The following is a 19,378-nucleotide window of genomic DNA, read 5'->3' as shown; positions in this document are numbered from 1 at the left end:
TGGCTCTAAAATTAGCAAGGTTGGATTGTGCCTGCTTTGATCATGAAACGGTTTAGAATGCGCACCGTAGAGATGTGGAGCGGTAACTCGGTCACCTGATTCATGACCCTGTGCCATTGTAAATCCTCGGTCAATAAACGGAATGGAGGATATATGGCGAGTAATCAGCCTTGGTCATTGCATGCGCGCATTACTCGTGCACTTGGCTAGTACGTGCCCCTCATGAAATCTGTCCCATTACGTAGCATCTGGAGGCATACGTTTCATCAAGGAAATTCGGAATGATTCGTGTACAATTATATAACATTATTTAAGGCGCATTTGTATTGGGATCGTCTCCTTAAAGAAGCCATCAAGATGAGGCTGAAGAAGAGCAACTTTAATCGCGAGTCAGGGTATTTACTAAGCAGGGAATGGTAACCATGAATTAAAAAATAATTTTTTTCTAAAAACAACGCTTTTGTCGCAAATTCAAAAAATTTTGTCAAAGTAAATTTTTGTTCAATCAATTTTTCGATGAACTATGAAGTAAACAAAATTGTTGTTATGACTCCCTATCATTCTCGTTCCTTTTTTCGTTTTTCTTTTTGTTTTACATTGACCTAAACTCCAGGAAATATTATAACTTATATTAAACAAGGTCAAGATAAGAAGAGAAAAAAATAATAAAAGTTCCTTTTAAATGATCGCAGCGCCACCATCGGATTTTGGTGGCCATTTTTTGTAATAATCTCCATATTTAATTTTAAATTCTTAATAACAATCGAGATACAGTTAAATCATAGTAAAAGTGTCAGAATATTATATTGTCATCCGATTGTGAGTTCTCCTGAAAATTTCAGCATGATAGCCATGGGCATACCCAGCGGGGGTGAAGAGGGGAGCTTCCCCCCCCCCCCCTTAGAAACAAAAGTAAATTTCGAGAAGTTTCGAATCCGGATCGGATCCTTGATTTTCGGAGCCAGAACTTTCGGGTCGGATATTTTCGGATCCAAATGCATTTTCATATTCCTGCTATTAAACGAAGTAATTATTCAAGATTATTCTGGGTACATACAATCAAAGGAATGCTTTTTAGATTGTCATACACATTTTAATATTTTTATGAATTCAAAACAATTTGTATAGGCTTTCATGTTGTTTTTTAAAAACATCTTTACATGCTCAGGACCTAAACTGTTACGCTTGGGTTTGGAAATGAAAATAGGAAAAATCTTCGGATAAACCACTGACCAGTGGCGTAGCGAGGGGGGGAAATCCGAGCCCCCCGAAATATAAAAACACAATGACTTTCCTTCATAAAAGGAAACAAAATATTGAAAAATCATTAATTTACAATTGCTTTCTTTGAAAAATGAAGTTTTTTTTAGATTATGAAGGGTGTTAAAATTAGTTTGAAACCCTCTACTTTATACCCTGTTGTTTAAAAATTTCCCCCCTGGTTTTGGAACCTCCCCTAACGAAATTCCGGGTTACCCGCCATCGACTGAATTCAAATTTTCCTCACGCACGTTTCCCCCGAATTTTATCACTGTCTCATCGCATACCGACTTGTGTTTCACCCGAAAATGCTTCAGTATGGTGAGGTGGATTTAGCACTTCCGTTGCATTCACTGACGCTATTATAAAATTTCGGATCCAGATCCGATGTCCTCCGCGACTTTGGATCCGATGTATCCGATGAAGGGTAATATCCGCGGATATTCGGATCCGAGTTATCCGATCCGACCATCCCTAATAATTGTTCTTATTAAATAAAGAAGAACTATAGGGTTATGTACACTCCGCGCGCCCTTTCCCGGGTTATTTGGAATTTCAATTCCCTGTCTTTGGACTTACTCGCTTTAGGGTTTTAAGAGCGTGCTGCGCCCGCTCCCAGCGGGCTTCCCCCGCTCTTTTCAATGCAGGTCTTGAGAGGGATAGACGCGTTTCTAATTTTGAAATGTAGAAAAAAAGGCAGGGTTTTATGTAAAAATTTAATTGGAATTTTCATGTACAAATAGAGGTCAGAGGACCTCTTTAAACACAGCATTGGAAGTAATTACACTATCCTCTGTTAAACGCACATGATGACTCATACTTACGTATCAACAGGAGACTTGAATGTGGAATCAGCCGCATTTTGATAAAAGTTATTTAAAGAATGCGAGATATTGTTGCAAATGAACAAATGTATCAGTTTGTGCTCCGTTAACGTCAGGAATATTTACCGTTTTTTTATTATTTAAAAACCAATTTTGGGAAACAATAGCAATATTTTGGAAGTAAGATATGCCGTCGCATGTTCTCTGATAAATTCTGTGCGTTTTGGTACCTCATTTGTAGAGTTTGGTTGCGTATAAGTTGAGAAAAAGGTATCTATACAGTAGAAATAATATTTTATTTCCTCTTCTATTCTTGACCTTGTTTAACACATTTTATGATATTTCTTGGAGTTTAGGTCAATGTAAAACAAGTTATAGCCAACGTTTCGATTTATTTTAAATCATCCTCAGGGCTATGAAAAAAACATGAACAATATAAAATACAACGATATACAATATTTTTACATAAAAATATTACGATCGCGCTTTTTATACAGTAATATAATTTAAAGTATACACATATATATATATATATATATATTCAGTTTTATTTTTCGTGTGAGTGTTTCCTTTTTTTATTTTGTGTCTATTTTTAGTGACTGTGTTTTTAAACATTCGTATTAGGTGCTACGTTGCATCGCATTTCTGCAAAACATTGAATATATATATTTCGGATTTTCCAATACATTGTGTATATATATATATATATATATACACACATATATATAAGAACAGAATAGAATACACAAAAAAATTTGGCATACCTCTTAATTTTGTACATATTTATTGATGTTATGTTACTAAGGTATTGCCACACCTAGTTACCATTAATTTTGATTGATTAAATAAAAATAAATTTTACTGAGGTTATCAATGTCTGTTTTTTTATTACAACTGTTTTTTGTTTTTGATATGTAAACCATTTCTTTGAAAAGTCTTTTTTTTTCAATATAACCTCATTATCTAAAATTTCGGCGTTGTCAAAATCAAACATATGGCCATTGCTTATGCTGTGGCTAGCAAGAGCAAACAGTGTTATACCACCTTTTACTGATGATTTGTGTTGTGAAGAAGAAATATTGTAGAAGATTATTAAACACTGCTCTAAGTTGTCCTCTTTTATGCACTCTGACGCAGTGGATATCATGTAAAGACGGATAACATTCAAGCCCTCCATTAGAAGTTAACGCGGACGAGTTTCGAGTAGAACATTTCATAGAGACATCTTCTCTGTAGCCTTGCTCCATCCGTATGGTCTTGCATGGTAATTAATCGACCCTCCCCGCTTAGCTTCAGGGTCTCTCGACTCTCTTCATCAAGGGTTACATCCGGAAGGCGCCGTAAACAGCGCTCGAATATTAAAAGGGGGTGGGGAAGGGGATGAGGAGAGGTCGGTTGCCATGGAAACGGAGCCGTTATTTCAGACTCACCTGCCCATGATTCGGGGCAAATCTCTGAACCCTATTATCAAGCTTTTGGAGCAATGTTATTCGTTAGGTTTCGCTTAAGCCTTTCCGCCCTATTCCCGCTTGAGATGCTAAACATAAGCTCTCTCTGTCTGACTTTCCTTTTCTAAGTGGCTCAAAAGAATTACATCTCCTTTGCAAAAGTGAATGAGACCAATGAAAAATTCACTCGAAGGCATACTTCAGCGCCCTTACTGTTTTAAGATTTTTGATTAAACAATTAATATTCATGGCGATGAAAGATGCAAATCCAGCGATTTTATTAATAGGAGGAGAGAATTTGAAAGTTATGAAGTACCTACTGATGGTGGCTACAATCAAAACCGAAAGAAGGAAAAAATTATTTTAAGTTATTATATTTTAAGAAATAACGTCTAACCTTCTAGAATACTAAAAGACAAGAGAAATTACTACTAGGATTACCAATCACCTCTGATGATTATTAGGCGTTTTGGTCCCATTTAAAAATTTGCAAGAAAAAAAGGGACATGTAGGACCAGATGAACATAATAAAATGCATAAATAAAAAGACGACTTCGTTGTCTTTCATTGATTTATTTTCTTGGTACGACATGTTTCTATCCATTGAATTCATTTTCAAGTACGAGTACCTCTATGGATCAAGGACCTTTATGGATCGAAATATTTCGTACGAAAAAAATAAATCATTGGAATTCAACGAAGTCGTCTTTTCATTTGAGAATATCAACTTCCACATACAACATTCACTAACTCTTGCTTTACCTTTTGGTATTCCATTATAAGTTTTCCTGGATATACACAATTACTTATACCACTTATTTTTTTACAGAGCGCGACTCGGGGTTCAATGAATTACACCATGATGATAATTCATTGAAACCCGGGTCGCGCTCTGATATAAAAAAATAAGTGGTATAAGTAATTGTGTATATCCAGGAAAACTCAACTTCCACATAGTTGAGCCTTATACCATTGAACACAATAAAATGCATTGGAAAGCTGCGCAAATCGCCGAAAAACTGCCGCTAGCGAACAGAAAGCATCACGCAGCTTTTACTGGGGGTGTACGAGGACTTATTCAGGTCCTTTATCGCTTGAATTATTAAGAACGTATACTTTTTAATGTAACACGGAGAATATCGTATTATAATCATACTATATTTCGAGGTGCGACAGAAACAAAAAAATAAGAGAGAAAATTTGCCGAATAGAAAGTTATAGGAGCTCGTTTTTACAACCTAGCTATAAAAGGGCTTTCACAAATAGTTGGTCGAAGTCAGAAATCTCTCACGACGGGCACCAATTATTTTTAGAGTTCTCGTGTAGGTTAACGACTGGTGTCCTAGCAACCCCACGAAACGCCTATTGTGTCTTTCATGCAATGATAATAACCCCCAACTCTACTCATATTTTTACGAGAAGGTCCTGTAAATGCTAAGTTACACGTACTCTTCCGACCCACAGCGCGGAAGAACTATGTACCATGATACCGAATGTCTGCTTTTGCTGATTCATTCACTTCACGTGGCATGCGGAATCGCATTCCTAAGTACATCAGAGAGTGTTGACCTAAAATAGATGTGAGAATTAGCATTTCATAATTTTATTTCAATTCTATGAATGGGTATGTTATCTTGTAAAACATTTAATTTTATTTTTTCGTTTTTTAACATGATTTACATTGGATTAATACGGTAATTTTTGCAAAATAGGATAATTACGTATTATTGTTATCCAGTAAACCAATGGCGAAGCGTGTTGACGTCATTACAAGTCAGGTTCATTGACTCATTCAGGAATAATCTTTCATTGAGGGAAGAACTCGCTCACGGGTGTGTAAATAAAAAATTTCCTAGAAAAACAGGGGACGCGCGATTTCTTATCGAAATAGGGGACGGTTTGATAAACAGAAAATAACGGATTCTTTATTTTTCTTTCTCCAGTGAAATTGACATTAAAGAGAAATGAGTGAACGAGGACATTAGGATGCAATTATCTGACTCTTACTCAAATTTATGAGGCTTTTCTTGAGTTGGTGACGTCATTAGAGATCCGGCTTATTTAATCCGAATATATCGGCAAACAATCAACAATAAATTGCTTTGAAAAATTAATGAAGAGGCCATTTCATGCTAGATCGCTTTCATACTAGACGTTGAAGGTTTCATGACCAAAATGTTAATAATTCCTTATTTTAATGGGAACTGTATTAATGAAATAGTTTAACAAATGCAGCAGATACATTAAATATTGTTTACTGGAGAATCCTGCGTTGCATTATTTGTGAATTGAATATCCATGATGTGATTCGCCTTTTACGGCTCTTTCTCGTTGATTACGTGCTTACATAATTTTCTCTTTGTCGTCTAACCACTTGGGGGAAATTGAGTGCTTGGTAATCGAAGCTCAGGAGTGGATCCATCGCTTAAGCACCGACGTTACATCACTCGCCTTTGATAGTTTACAGTTGCACGGACTCTAAGCCCGCGCCCATTAAGCACCCGCTCATACGCCAATTAGCGAACGTCTTTTTTTTGCACACTTTCCGATGTTTTTGCGGGAAAACCGTCGTCGTCATCATCATCAGCTGATTTATTTTATTTTTCAATTTTTGCGGACAGGAAAAATGAGTTTTCGTCTCCGACCACTGGCTGCGCCACCGTCGCCCGACGTCGTCTGCCTCGTTAAGCATCAAACCGCCACACGTTTTTCGGCGTGGCTTCGGGGACTTTAGAAAAAAGAGGGTACAGTCGAGACAAAAAAAAACGTTGGGGAGGGGTACGTCGTGCAGAAATCCTCTCTTCCACGTTCCTCTGCGTAGACCGCGGAACTAACTTTGCTTGACGGCCGTAATTGCCGCCGCCCTGCGGCCTACGTAACATCACCGTCCGTAAAAATAATAAGCGCGCTCATTTTGCGGCGTAGCAAGCAGTCTAGCCGTGACTTTTTATTGACATATATTTTTAAAATTTGTAATCCGAATGAGGGAAAATGAGTTAGCTTTTTGTACATTTAAACAACTCACATAGTGTATCGTAGACTCAGCAATACTTTCCTCCATAGCCATTTTCGCTGTACGATTTCTTTCGTTGGTGTAGTCTGCTCGGGTTGTCCACCAGTTGCTCTGCTCCACCTCTCTCAAATTTCTCCTTAAAATATATAATTACATTGATCTCCTAATGTATGAACTATATCTAAGAATAAAGGTAGTAGGTAATAGGGTAGTTTACTTCATCAAAGAAAGCGAAAGTCATTGATTGCGATTCGTTACCCACCATTAGTGTATCCATTATATTCAAATTATTTGGTTTTTCAAATCCCAGTTTACACGAATGGCAATGGTCAATTTTAACCTCATTTGAAAAAGGCCAGATTGGCGCCCATACGATGCCACTCCACGTGACGTCACAGGGACCTAGTTCCTATACGAGTAGATAGGAGTTTTACATTTTCTGAGATTACCAATGCATGCATGAGGCACAGAGCTCAGGGAAGCATGTCTCAATAATCATCTGTAAAACTTGCCCATGGTCGGAAAGTTTTCTTCGTTTGATAAGGTATTAATAATCCTTATTTAAGCCAAGCGCTACCTGCTAGCAGGGTACTCTGCTAACTGCTAGCAGCCAACATCGCCGCAGCGCACGTACTCTCGCCCCAAGGTCACCTCACAAGGCGACAGCGGGAACCAGAATGACGTCACACGGGGTTTTCCCAGCATTCATACTTAGCCGTCGCGTTTTCGCGCGCTGGAAAATTTTCACTTTTCATTTAATCGCGAAAAATATACATCGTCATTTAAAAATCTAAAAGCGTGAAATGCGTACTCCAGGAGTAATAATCTTTCGATTTAGGCAATAAAAAATAATAGGAAACCACCCTATTTTAGAAGACCTTATGCCGAAGGAGAATGAACGAATAGAAGAATGGGGACCGATTTTGTTATTGGATCCGATTTTCTATCGAGTCAGAACTTTTATCAGATCCGGTTTTTTTATCCAGTCAAATGTTTTATCTGGTCTCACATTGTTTTTGGTCCCAAATTTTTGTAAAAATATCTTTATTTGTTTTTCAAAATGTTTTACAAACTTCACCCTCAATTGTCTCATTGAGATGTGATTGAAGTTATCAACTTTAGTAAAAATTGTAAATAAGATTTTTAGACCAAATAGCATATTTTAGGGGCGCTCCCATAAGATATTATGAGGAAAATATTTTCGCACATGCCTAGAAACCACCCTAGGATGTATGCTGGCGACCTAGACGGAAAATGTTTTCCGTAAAGAAAATATACTTAATGAATTAGTGAACGAGTGCGTTTTTGTGCTTTTCTATTTTTTACTTTAGCTTTATTTTTTATTAAATATGAACTCTTGAGATTGTGGTCATTTAAAAAAAGCATTAATAATTTTTATCATTATGATTATTACATGTTGCTTCAAGAAGGCTATTGCCTGGTGGCAGCATCAGTGGCGTAGCCAGGGGGAGGTCCGGGGGGTCCGGAAACCCCCCCCCCCCCCGAAATATAAAAGCACAATTATTTTCCTTCACCAAAGAAAACAAAATATTGAAAAATCATGAATTTACGAAGTATTTTTTTAACATACGAAGTTTTTTCGATCGTGGAAAGTGTTAAAATTAGTTTAAAACCCATTACTTAGTAACCTATTTTTAAAAAATTTTCCCCCCTGGTTTTAGACCCCCCGAACGAAATTCCTGGATACGCCACTGAGCAGCATTAGATTTACACACATGAATAACAAGACTACCAACCTAATAACAAAGCAAGAAACAGAAAATACATCTATAGTAACAAAATACATTAATTATAATATCATACTACTGGCAATTGAACATTTACCCAAATAACCCAATTTCAAACTCTATAAAATATTTTAATTCTCACATCATACTACTAACAAATTGACATTTACCCAATTAACCCAACTTCAAACACTCCCTAATAAACCATTAAGACATTAACCGAGAAACTTAACTTTAATTTAAACTTAATTAATTGAGTTTCCTAAAAATTTTGGTATTTGTGGGGAAGATCTGAAAAATAACTTCAGTTTGGTCGTTCCATTCCTTTATTTCTCTGTGTAGGAAGGATTTTTTCAAAATATCTGCTTTCTGTTTTTTAAATGTAATTTCGAATCTATGATCTTTCCTTCCTATGCAGTGGGGTGAGTCCAGCTTTAGACCTATTTCCTTACAACCTTGCTCATATATATACGCTTTGTAGACTCCACAATTCCTCTTAATGCTTCTCTTTAATTTCAATCGCTGTCATCCCAATGTTAAGCATCATCCTATCTGCCATTGTGTGTAGTTTTGACACTGTCCACACTCTTCAATGCCTCCATATAGTATATCTGGCTGCCTTTCTTTGAATATTTTCAAGATTTGGAAAATTTTTTTAATATGAGGATCCCTCACTGAAGTAGTATACTCTAACAGAGAACTGATATCGATACCGACCGATATCATTTCGGCCTTTTTTGTTTGCGCTCTTTTGTAAAGGCTTTATAGTACATCCCACATAACCTATTTATCGTTCGTATTTGTCGTCGTTTCGGAATTTATTTTCTGTCATATTCAAGGAATTATATGAAAATATGAGAGGTACAACAAATATAATAGAGGTCAAGTATTCAAAATTAATTTTAAAGTGGAAAAAATAATCTAATAAAACATGTCACAAACCAGATTTAAAATTTAAAAAACGAATCAAGAAAATTGATGTGACATACTTCTTATGTAGTTCAGTGGGGTAGGTCCAGGAATTTCGTTCGAGAGGGAGGGTCCAAAACCAGGGTGGAGAATTTTTGAAAAACAGGGTACTAAGTAGAGCGTTTTCAACTAATTTTAATACTTTTTATAATTGAAAAAAACTTCATTTGTCAAAGAAATCTTTTGTATAGTCATGATTTTTCAATATTTTGTTTTTTTTTTACGAAGGAAAATTATTTTATTTTTATTTTTCGGGGAAGGGAGGGAGGTTGGGACCTCCCCCCTCGCTACGCCACTGATGTAGTTGTTTAGTTTGTTTGTTGGTTTCTATGTGGCAAAATTAAATTTGTTTCAAATTTTGACGAATTAGGTTGCGATATATTTTGCTTAAACTATCAATGTAAGTTTTCATAAACGACCGAAACCGTTAAAGTTAAAATTTAAATGTACATAAAAGGTCAAGAATAAAAGAAATATATTTAATTTTCAGCGTATTTTCACAAGGAATTTCTCCGTTGCCATCCTTTTTACCCAATGCTCGATCCTCTTAAATTTCACGTTGAATAGTATGATTAATGTTCATATTAATGAACGAGAACATAGTTAGTGGAACATAGTGAATTCATTTAGTCTACTTCACGGCCCTGGAATCTATCGAATCGTCTATCGACTTGTTGCGTGTCAGAAGAAAAACGCTAAACCAATAAAACGAAACATTTTGAGTTGCTCTTTCGTTTGATGTATCAGTTCTATTGTAGGCTAGATCATGTACCTAAATTCTGCATAGCCTCAAAACCCCGATGTCCATTGAGAAACTAAGGAAATATTTACTGCAGTAATATGGCTCTTAATGGCCTAATGGTTATTTATTATCGCTAACCTTCATCGTTCCCCGGTGGCTGCGCCGCCACGCGTCGGGAACTGGAAGCTCAGCTCCAGACCATCCCCACTCCTGCAGACTGAGGTACCCCGACCGTTTGTCCGCCAGTTGGGCTTCACTGAGGCTCCCGCGCGGTTGAGCACGGCACGTTATGCCAATCACACCAGACGGACGGCGCGTGCTTCGTGACCGGTCACTCGGTCTTCGGACGAGCGGATCATAGATCGGGAATCAATCTCCGCTCACAGCTCCCTCCCATACCCATACTCATGCTCCAGAACCAAAGGGGTGTAGCGGGAAAGGGTTGGGAAGGAGAATATTTCCCGGCTGATTTCGTTTTTGATCGATTATAGCCCTGACAATTCCACCACTGTGATTCCCGTGCGAACTGTTCACTGTGAGTGCTTCAGGACATGAGAGTGACTCATGTGATCGCTGAGTGAGTGACTCATCTAACAAGTGATCATTCGAATCATCGATTCGGCCATTTTTTCGATTGACTCTTCCAGTTACTGTTCCTATCTTCGTTTGATAGCTCCTGTTGAGTACTCCTTCACATAAAAAAAACTGTAGAAAATATGCGTCACTCACCTTGAATGCAGTTCTCGATATATTTTAGAGTTAGGCATCTGTATAAAACCTTGAAAACCCACTATTATTTCCCCAAATATGCAGTTTAATGTCTGTCTGACTGAAGTACGGTCGATGTGGAATGTTTGGAACGTGCACCATTGATTGAACTTCGCGGATTTTGATGCCCTTGAGAAGTTTCGGCCCTGATCAAAAATTGTGCTAAAAATTCAAGTGTCCGTCACTGGCAAACTTTAAGGGAAGAAAAAAAGTCAATAAAGCCCGATTCGTTGTTCAAATTTATTCTCTCGTGGCTTAGGGGGCTTTTATGCTGTAATACAAGAAGACTCATGCTAATGTATAGTGCAAGAAAGATTAGTGTGAAAAAATATTGCTTGGTTCACTCTAATATTATGTCCGTATCGTGAATAGATCCTTTTGCTCGTGATCTACGATAGTAGATGTGTCGTCAAGAATTGTGATCTTTAACTCTGGTGTTTTTTCGTTGACAGTGAAACCAAGAAAGAAATAGTGCAAGATGTACTGTGGGATTTAGACAGGATTATCTCATCGAATTTAGTGTCGTAAACATTTTGTGCAAGAATCAGATGAGGTAATTGGATTGTATGACGTGTATCCTTTCCATCATTTGTGTCTTTTGGTAAGCAATTGGTGTGATATTGGTGGAATTGCTTCTTCTCACTACTTGGCTTTTTCGCCAGGAGATAATGCTGACTTACTTAACTTAAACCTTAACGTTGGTTCAGATAGGTAAAGGTAGAGCTCCCCCTAATTGAGCAGCACGCAATTTAAGATCGTACATTCAGATTACGGGACCTAATTCCTATTCTGTGGCTTCATCAGATTTAATCGGGAGTTCCCGAAGACTCAACCCGATATTTGAACCTGGGGCCCTTCGAAAAGAAGCCCAGAGCAATACCTCATAGGCTACCATAATCCTTCACACTTAGCTGAGGGTTAAAATTTCGTTTTGAGTGCTAGAGGACACTTTTTTTTTATTGCCCTTGACAGACTTCCGCGTTCCGAGGGCATCTGTGGAGGGAGTCTGCGGAGTTTCTTCAACGGAGTCGGTGTTTATGTTGTTCCGTTTGTCTTCCCGATCATCGGTGTGAGTTCATGTGATTCGGCGTTCTTGTGTGAGTGGGCTTATCCGTGAAGGAGAAGCGCCGTCGTTAATTGACGTTTGTGTTGTGGACCAATCAGGTGTGCTTTCCCTCTTTCCCGTATTTGGACGCGGAGCTTCCAACTCGCCGAAAAAAAATCAGGGTGTCAGCCGAGTCTCTAAATTTTAGTGAAAATCATTAGAACTTCAGTGTAGGTTTAATCTTTTTCCCAAAACTTGGAGAGAGATAGTAGGATATCGAATATTTGGATGTTGCGAACGACGGCGCCGTAGGGAAGGGAGAATGGAGAGAAACCCGGTGTCGGCATTAGCCTTCTCTTAACTGAAGGAGTGAATGAATTTGGAGGGGGTACTAATTTGCAAACATCCAAGGATTAATGTGTGATATTATGAAGGGGAACACATAGTTTAGTAATGGACCTTAATGTAATTAAATTTAGCCAGTAATTTCGTTTTTTTTTAATGGGAAACAAGTAGCATGGGAGATAATATTTCGGCGTAAAATTTCGCATCACGTGGAGATCCAAACATGTTGCGATATTTCTTTTTTTTTTACTACTACCCACCCCAAGAATATCTGTTGCTTGGAAGGTTTCATATTGCGTTTGTGAACTAGGACAGCTGAAATTAATTTGTAAATAAAGGGAATTAGTAGTGAAGAATTAGGCTCTTCCTTGAAAAATATTAGTACTGGTGGTTTTGCTTTTCACGAGATATCGCTGTCAAGAGTGCGGCCTTGTATGAATAGCTACTTACAGTATAATTAGTACTCATTTCACATGATATACAGTGAATAACTAAAACATTATCGCCCAGAATATACAGTGGAGATAGAGAAATATGCAGTGTACATTTTTACGCAGAAAATATTGGTATGTAATGCGGCTTTTATATATTTTTCGTTTTTCACTGTAATTAAATCATCCTTTGGCTGCGTGTGATACAGTGGGACAGTTGGACTTCAGGCCTCCATTTATTTTGAGAAGAATGTAAATTTTTTACCCTCAAATTTCATTACTACTTTAATCATTTTCCGAAGCTCTCAGATGACTTACCTCCCCCGTATTTTAGTGCCACGGGTCACTACTATGATCGGGCTCAAATCTTGAAAAAGTAAGTGGAGAAGATTTTGAATTCATGCCACAGTACGGGAGAGTTTTTTTTTTTTTAACGCTACGAAGTGCACAACCATCTTATCAAGTGTGACAACTAGACCAGTATTGAAAGTTTTGAGGTGCATTTTCTGGAGAAATACACGTGCCAAGGGAGTGTTTAGTGTGTACTGAGTAATGTATCAGTGTGCGACAGGATAGTTTGCAAAGTAAGATATTCTTCGAAGTTCATTCGTTTCGTTCTTCCATCGCCTGTGTTTACGGCCCAACACCTGTGGTATATCACGTGATTTTGGTGTAGTGTCAGTTGATGGAGTCACTCTTCTTGAGGGACACGGATAAGCGCAGCTATTTTGTGATCGTTGATTCAACGAACGTAATTGATTTGTCGTCTTTCATCCCGTGAAGTATCCAGTCTGGCGTTGTGGTGAGTAAAGTTCTTTTCTCATTTTCCACAAATTTTCTCGCAAAAGCAAGCATTGTCTCTAAAAGAGAGAACTGGTTTGGAAAAGGGTTTTACGGTGTTTGATTGGTTTGGAGCTTCATCCTAGAATCTGAGTTTCTTGTCCGAACTAGTCTTTATCGCATACTTTCCGTTCATAATATAGCGAAATTTAAACCTTTTTGGCATTTTTCACCTGTTCGCATTAAATCTCTTGACTATAATGGATAGTGTCAATTCTAATAAACTGAGCGCTTCATTTTTGAGTCAGCAATATTTATGTCAGAATAGCAAATGGAATTTATATGGCCCATTCAAATAATAACTAGTGCGAAAGATGCTTTTTAATACAAGATAAAAAAATCAAAGACTCTGCTATTAATTTTTCGTGCTATTGCAGCGAAAATCACTCCTTGATTGACTTAAATCAGTCTTAGTGCTAGAGGATTTTATCATTGATGCTTGGGTACCCGTAAAATGTCAGAAGTTAGGAGATTTTTGGGTTAAGGACCGGGCTAAGGTTGAATGAGTTACCATCCATACCTTATCCGTGGTGCGTCTGTCTGATGCTTACAAGTAGCAGTTAGTGCAAACATCAGATTGGCCCAATGGATTAAGGAAGACAGCTTTTATTTTGTGCCCTGATTACAAATGGAATGGTTATTGCTTATTTAGAGATTAGGCATTTCGAAAAATACTCCTTGATTCGAGATACTAAGGTTACAGGTAAGGTAGATAGATTTAATCAACAGTGCGGCGAAATTTCCCGGCAATGATTGACCTGGGAAAATGCTAATTACAAATTTCTAAAGTTTCTAAACTAAAATTTCCTGTTATTTTTGTACAATTCATTTTATCGGATGGAATCAAGAAAATGAATTCCATAATAAACATCGCTAGTTATATTATTTTATGAAATGTTATATTTATAATTTTAACTAATAGTCATAGAATTTGTTTGGAATTTCAAATATTCCTTGCTCTCCGATTTTCATATTTTATGCTTAATATTTTGGCTTTTAAAGGTTATTTCGTGGCCCTTGGAGATCCCGATTGGGTGCCACGGCTATAGTAATGCCTAGATGGCTATAGTGCAGTAAATTCTTGCTTAAAGAATTCATGGAATGGAGCGGAAAATATTGACGTATTATCTTGGGATACGGCTAATGAGACAAATTCTTATCAGTTTCTTCATTCACTCGTTATTAATACAGTAATTTAGTTTTGCCACAAATTATATCGCAATATTTTCGTTTTCATAGATCATGTTCATAGGACGTTTTCCATTTATCCATTTAACATGTCACATTCAAAGTGCACCTGAGCGACCCTGAGGTATGAACACATATCGTTAGTGTCTTGTTTTATTCCTCTAGTTGTTTCTTCCACGTATATTACAAAAGAGGATCCTCAAATTGGCCTCTAAATGTGATGTCAACTACCGCCCATTTAAATGGGTTACAAAAGTCGCCACTCGCGTCGCTGACGGACAAATTGATCCGAGTTTCTTGAGGAAATAAGGTATAATTAGGGGTTTCAACCAAAATTTATGTACACGATGATGTGATGTATTAAATTCACTTCTCTCCAGTGCTATTCCTTGCAATTAAAAACATTACACTTCCAAATATTGGAAAATAGTGGATCGCTTAGCACTCATCACCGCGCCACGAACATTATTGAAAACCGATTAAAATGCGACCGAAGTGGCAACAGAAATTAGCTATCTGTGGGACGGAATTGGGCCCCTGTATGCAGTCTCCGTGGTTTCCTCGATTGGCTTCCATTAGATGGCAATACCGTCGCTGACAATACATCTGTCACCACCATCTTTTAACGCCTTGGAAATCGTCGCTAGAGAATATAAACGGGGTTTTTTCGCGATTCGAAAAATATCCCTGGATTTTTAACGAGTCAGCAGATTGGGTTTTTATTTTTATCGCCTTCATATTTCTCCTCGTTATGACTCTGCCTGGGGAAACGAGGTCCATTTTACCTCCTCGTGATCCAAACGGACCTCCCAATGATTCTTTAGCGCTCGACAGAAGCGATGTTGGAATACTCTATTCCGGAATTCCACTGCTCGTTCAAAGCCATAGATTTTACAACGCGATTTATCACCTTACTGAGTCTTTCAAGTTTGCAAGGAATGTAGGGTTATGGAACAGATTTTTCCTTTTGAAACTGGAAATTTTATCCCATGAATTTACATTTTCTGTGTTTAGTTTCCTGCTGTGGGACTTGGAAATACAGATAGTTATTACTTTCCAGGCCATTAAAATGATAATCCTGTCCGCTGACTCATAATACTCGCTACTTAATATCATTGAAGAAATGAAATGGGCTGGAAATGAGCTTATAGTGGAAAATTTTAACGTCGTAGGATACTTTTTGTTTGAAAGTTTTAAAATTGCCAATTAGAAAAGGGCTGAATCAGGAGTCTTATGATCATTTTAAGTTCCTATGCGCGGCATTTTCATATTTTATAGAAGTATTACCACCACCATAAAATTACTATTAAGACAAGTCTACTTTAGAGGGTATAATAAAAGGCTTTCAATTTGGAGATTTGAAATACCGAAGCTCTTCCCAGTATTTGCCCTCACGGTCATATCCTTTCCTTTACTGGTACATTCCTTTCTTTACTCCATCTGTTATTTTAAGTTTTGTTTTCCTCCTCTCTTTTTCTCTTCACTGTGCAATGGAATATATTACGGACATGTTGATTCAAGCCGGAGGTTAGTTTCGGCAGATGAGGGTAGAGATCACCCCTGAAGAAGCCACAGGCTAGTGAATTTCACATATTCAGAGTATAGCACTGGTTGCCTAGCATCGCTACGCGATGCGCGGCTGCGTGATCACGCGCCGGTTGGCTTTACGGGTGCTCCGTGTTCCTGGTTTCCAAGCATCGCGGTCAGTGACGTAGTTAGGGGGAAGGTCTGGGGGGTCCGAACCCCCTGAAACATAAAAACACAATTACTTTCCTTCATAAAAGGGAACAGAATATTGGAAAATCGTGAATTTACAAAAGATTACTTTGACAAATGAACTTTATTCGATTATGAAAAGTGTTAAAATTAGTTTAAAATCTTCTACTTAGTACCCTGTTTTTAAAAAATCCCCCCCCCCTAGTTTTATGACCCCCCCGAATGGAATTCCTGGCTACGCCACTGATCACGTTGCAATTTTACCATCTCGTAGCATTCATGGCGTTTTCCTATCCGTTGAGAAGCCATTTCTCTTAGCTTTCTCAATCAAATCTTTGAAGGAAATCGTAAGTTTAGACGATGAAAAATCTTCCCCATTCATCCATTCTCTTGTAAATTCAGAAAATATAACGCAGAAGTTCCCGCCCAATTTTCATAAGCTGGTGTCTTCATTTGAGTTTTAGCTCATTAATTCTTCCATAGAGAACACATTTGTGCCGATGTAAGGCCGTGATGTAAGGCCGATGTGCGAGACGTAATAATATTTGGGACTCTGTATACTGTTCGTCAGAGGCCAGTGACGTCATCAACTTACCTATGAAATGGTTACGGCTGTTCATTTTTCGTCGTGAATACCTCAAGAGGTAAGCTACGGATCGAAAGTTGGAAAATTACCGCTCTCCTCTCCGCTAGCCTTTTCATAACAATGCATTTCTTATCTTTTTCATCCTTTGTAAACTGTCCTATGTTACTCACTCGGAACTCTTGCCCTTCTTCCTATCCAGCACTCCTTCTAAGACTGTTTTCATGGAAAGTTTCCAGTGTCCTTATTTTTCAAACTCTATCGCGATCTGGCATAAAAATACGTGAATTTGCCCAATGACATATTTTGCTGGAATTTGTACTCAAATGCGAAAGAGAACACCCAGGTTACGTGAACAACTAACCACTTCCCTCCGGTCTTCCCTTTCTGGATATATTGCTGATTGGCTGATTCCTTCGACATGATTGTTCGACTTGTAGCGTCAATGTTGTCCTCACGTTTATCTGTTCGAAAGTTCTATTTTTATTGAAGGTATTCCTCAAAAGGAAGGCTTAAAGTTATAATTCAGTTAAAATCTATTTTTATTGTTTGAATAATTATTGGGATCGCCACCGGCTATGATTGTCGAATGAGAATTTTTGGTGTGCTTATCAGTGGTGTCAGTTCCGGCACTGGTTAACCAAAGACATAACACTGAAATAACATTTGAATCAATTTTGTTGCCTCAAAAATTTCTAATAAACACATTCTTTGCCAAAAAAATTAGTAATAAAATGTAAACGATGACTTGTAATAAAAAAATCATGGCAGTCGTGGGACTACCGTTGGAAGTGAAATCTATTTATGTTTAATAAGTTTACCTTTAAACTACAGTGTTCATTTGTTTTGTGTAAACCGTCCAAGATGAAGAAATTGTTATCTTTTGTACAGGTTGCTTGAAATTGTTGCTAAATTTGTTTAAACTTATGAAATTGGTATAAACATTGAAGCGTTGAACAAGTGTTCATACGTTGTGGTTTAAATTGTCCCTCAAGTAGAAATTGTTAAATTTTGCACAGTTTGCCTTAATTGTTGCTAAATTTGTTTAAAATTTTGACATTTTCACACTTTCGTTGGCGTTGACGAATGACGATGTATATATAATATATATACACACACACATGGCAACATGCACTGCTCCATGCTTGCGCGCGGTTACCTCTCTCTCTTTATTTCCCTCGCGTTAACAGCGAAACGATGACGATTTTGAGGTGACGATCACCCGAGTTCAGAGGTTTTTTACCCATCTGAAAAAAGTACCTAAAGCGCCGTAAGAAGTTTTCACTTCAAAAAACACACATAGTAATATTTCACTTCTAAAGAAAGCTAAGGAAAGTATATTCCGGCACAGCAAATATGCCGTGACGTCACTGTTGCTTAAGGCCGTTTTACACGGTACACGGAATTGCGCAGGTTAGAGCTGCATTAATTTCTAAAATGGCGTGGAATTGCGCGAATGCATGAACGAAATTAGAACAGGGGCTATTTTGCCGTCTCGCATCCACGCGTTCTCGCATTTGCTCTAGCAATTCACCGCTTTACACGACGCAATTTTGATTGCGCCTTCACACGTACGTCAGACTGCGCAATTCCGTGTACCGTGTGAAACGGCCTTTATGTGCAGTCAATGCGGTGGTCAGGTACACTCATAGCCCACAGGACGATGGCCGAGTCGGGAATTGAAACGTCGGTATAAATGCGGTTTCTGAATTGGTGAAGATCCCGATAACTTTTCATGCAGTATGTTCGCCGGGAAAGCACCCACTCTTTTTTCATCTACATAGTTTTATGCCTTTAATTTACCATTTTTTCCAGTTTAAGTAATATAATTGGAAATCTTGAGAAGCTTGGGTGTTTTTATTAATGTTGCCCTCAGATCTTGGTCTTCTGTACTGCCACCTCGAGTATTCTGTTAGCATGCTCTTCAGTTCTGTTACAGCCGTGATTGGGATGGACGAAACGTTGATGTTTGGCATCAGTGGTGATAAGAGACATTATGATTTAGTAAGATTTTATGTCACTGTTTGTGTTGATGTGTCCACAGAGCTTTGTATTCTCGCCCGGCCGCATCGTCGGGAAGTGGCGCTGCATCCTCGGCGGCAAAACCATCGGTCCGTTTGCGCGGGAATAATCGAAAGAGACAGATCGGCAGATAAATTGGCGGGGATGATCGACGCGAGGATTCTGATATTGGCGGTGAAAGAACGGCCTTGCCTGTGGCACTACTCGGACAGCGACTACATGAACAAGGAGTTGCGAGAGAAGGCATGGGAGGAAGTTGCCAAGACTGTGCTTCCGGAGTGGGACCAGAGGACGGACAAATTCGACGTCTGTGAGTATCTATTAATATTCAAGTGTCCTGCCGATTAAGGTAGGTTTTCATAAGGAATTCAACACATTGTGGTCCGTTCACGTAAAATTACGTGTTTCCTCATCCAGCGGTAGTGGTCCGGTCTCG

At 38.2% G+C, this 19,378-nt stretch overlaps 1 protein-coding gene across 4 annotated transcripts in view; it reads left to right on the top strand.

Annotated features, from left to right (window-relative positions):
* Positions 1-19,378, top strand: part of LOC124163358 — a 106,034-nt gene that overhangs the window by 79,088 nt on the left and 7,568 nt on the right. For all 4 annotated transcript variants that reach the window (XM_046540218.1, XM_046540216.1, XM_046540217.1 and 1 more), the window contains one exon: positions 18,965-19,252. In XM_046540218.1, the coding sequence (XP_046396174.1) occupies positions 19,087-19,252 (166 nt within the window). In that variant the 5' untranslated portion in view covers positions 18,965-19,086. The remainder of the gene's footprint in view (positions 1-18,964; positions 19,253-19,378) is intronic.

The sequence above is a fragment of the Ischnura elegans genome, chromosome 8 (assembly GCF_921293095.1).
Source record: "Ischnura elegans chromosome 8, ioIscEleg1.1, whole genome shotgun sequence".
Classification (NCBI taxonomy): Eukaryota; Metazoa; Arthropoda; class Insecta; order Odonata; family Coenagrionidae; genus Ischnura; species Ischnura elegans.
This window is presented reverse-complemented; position numbering and strand designations above follow the sequence as displayed.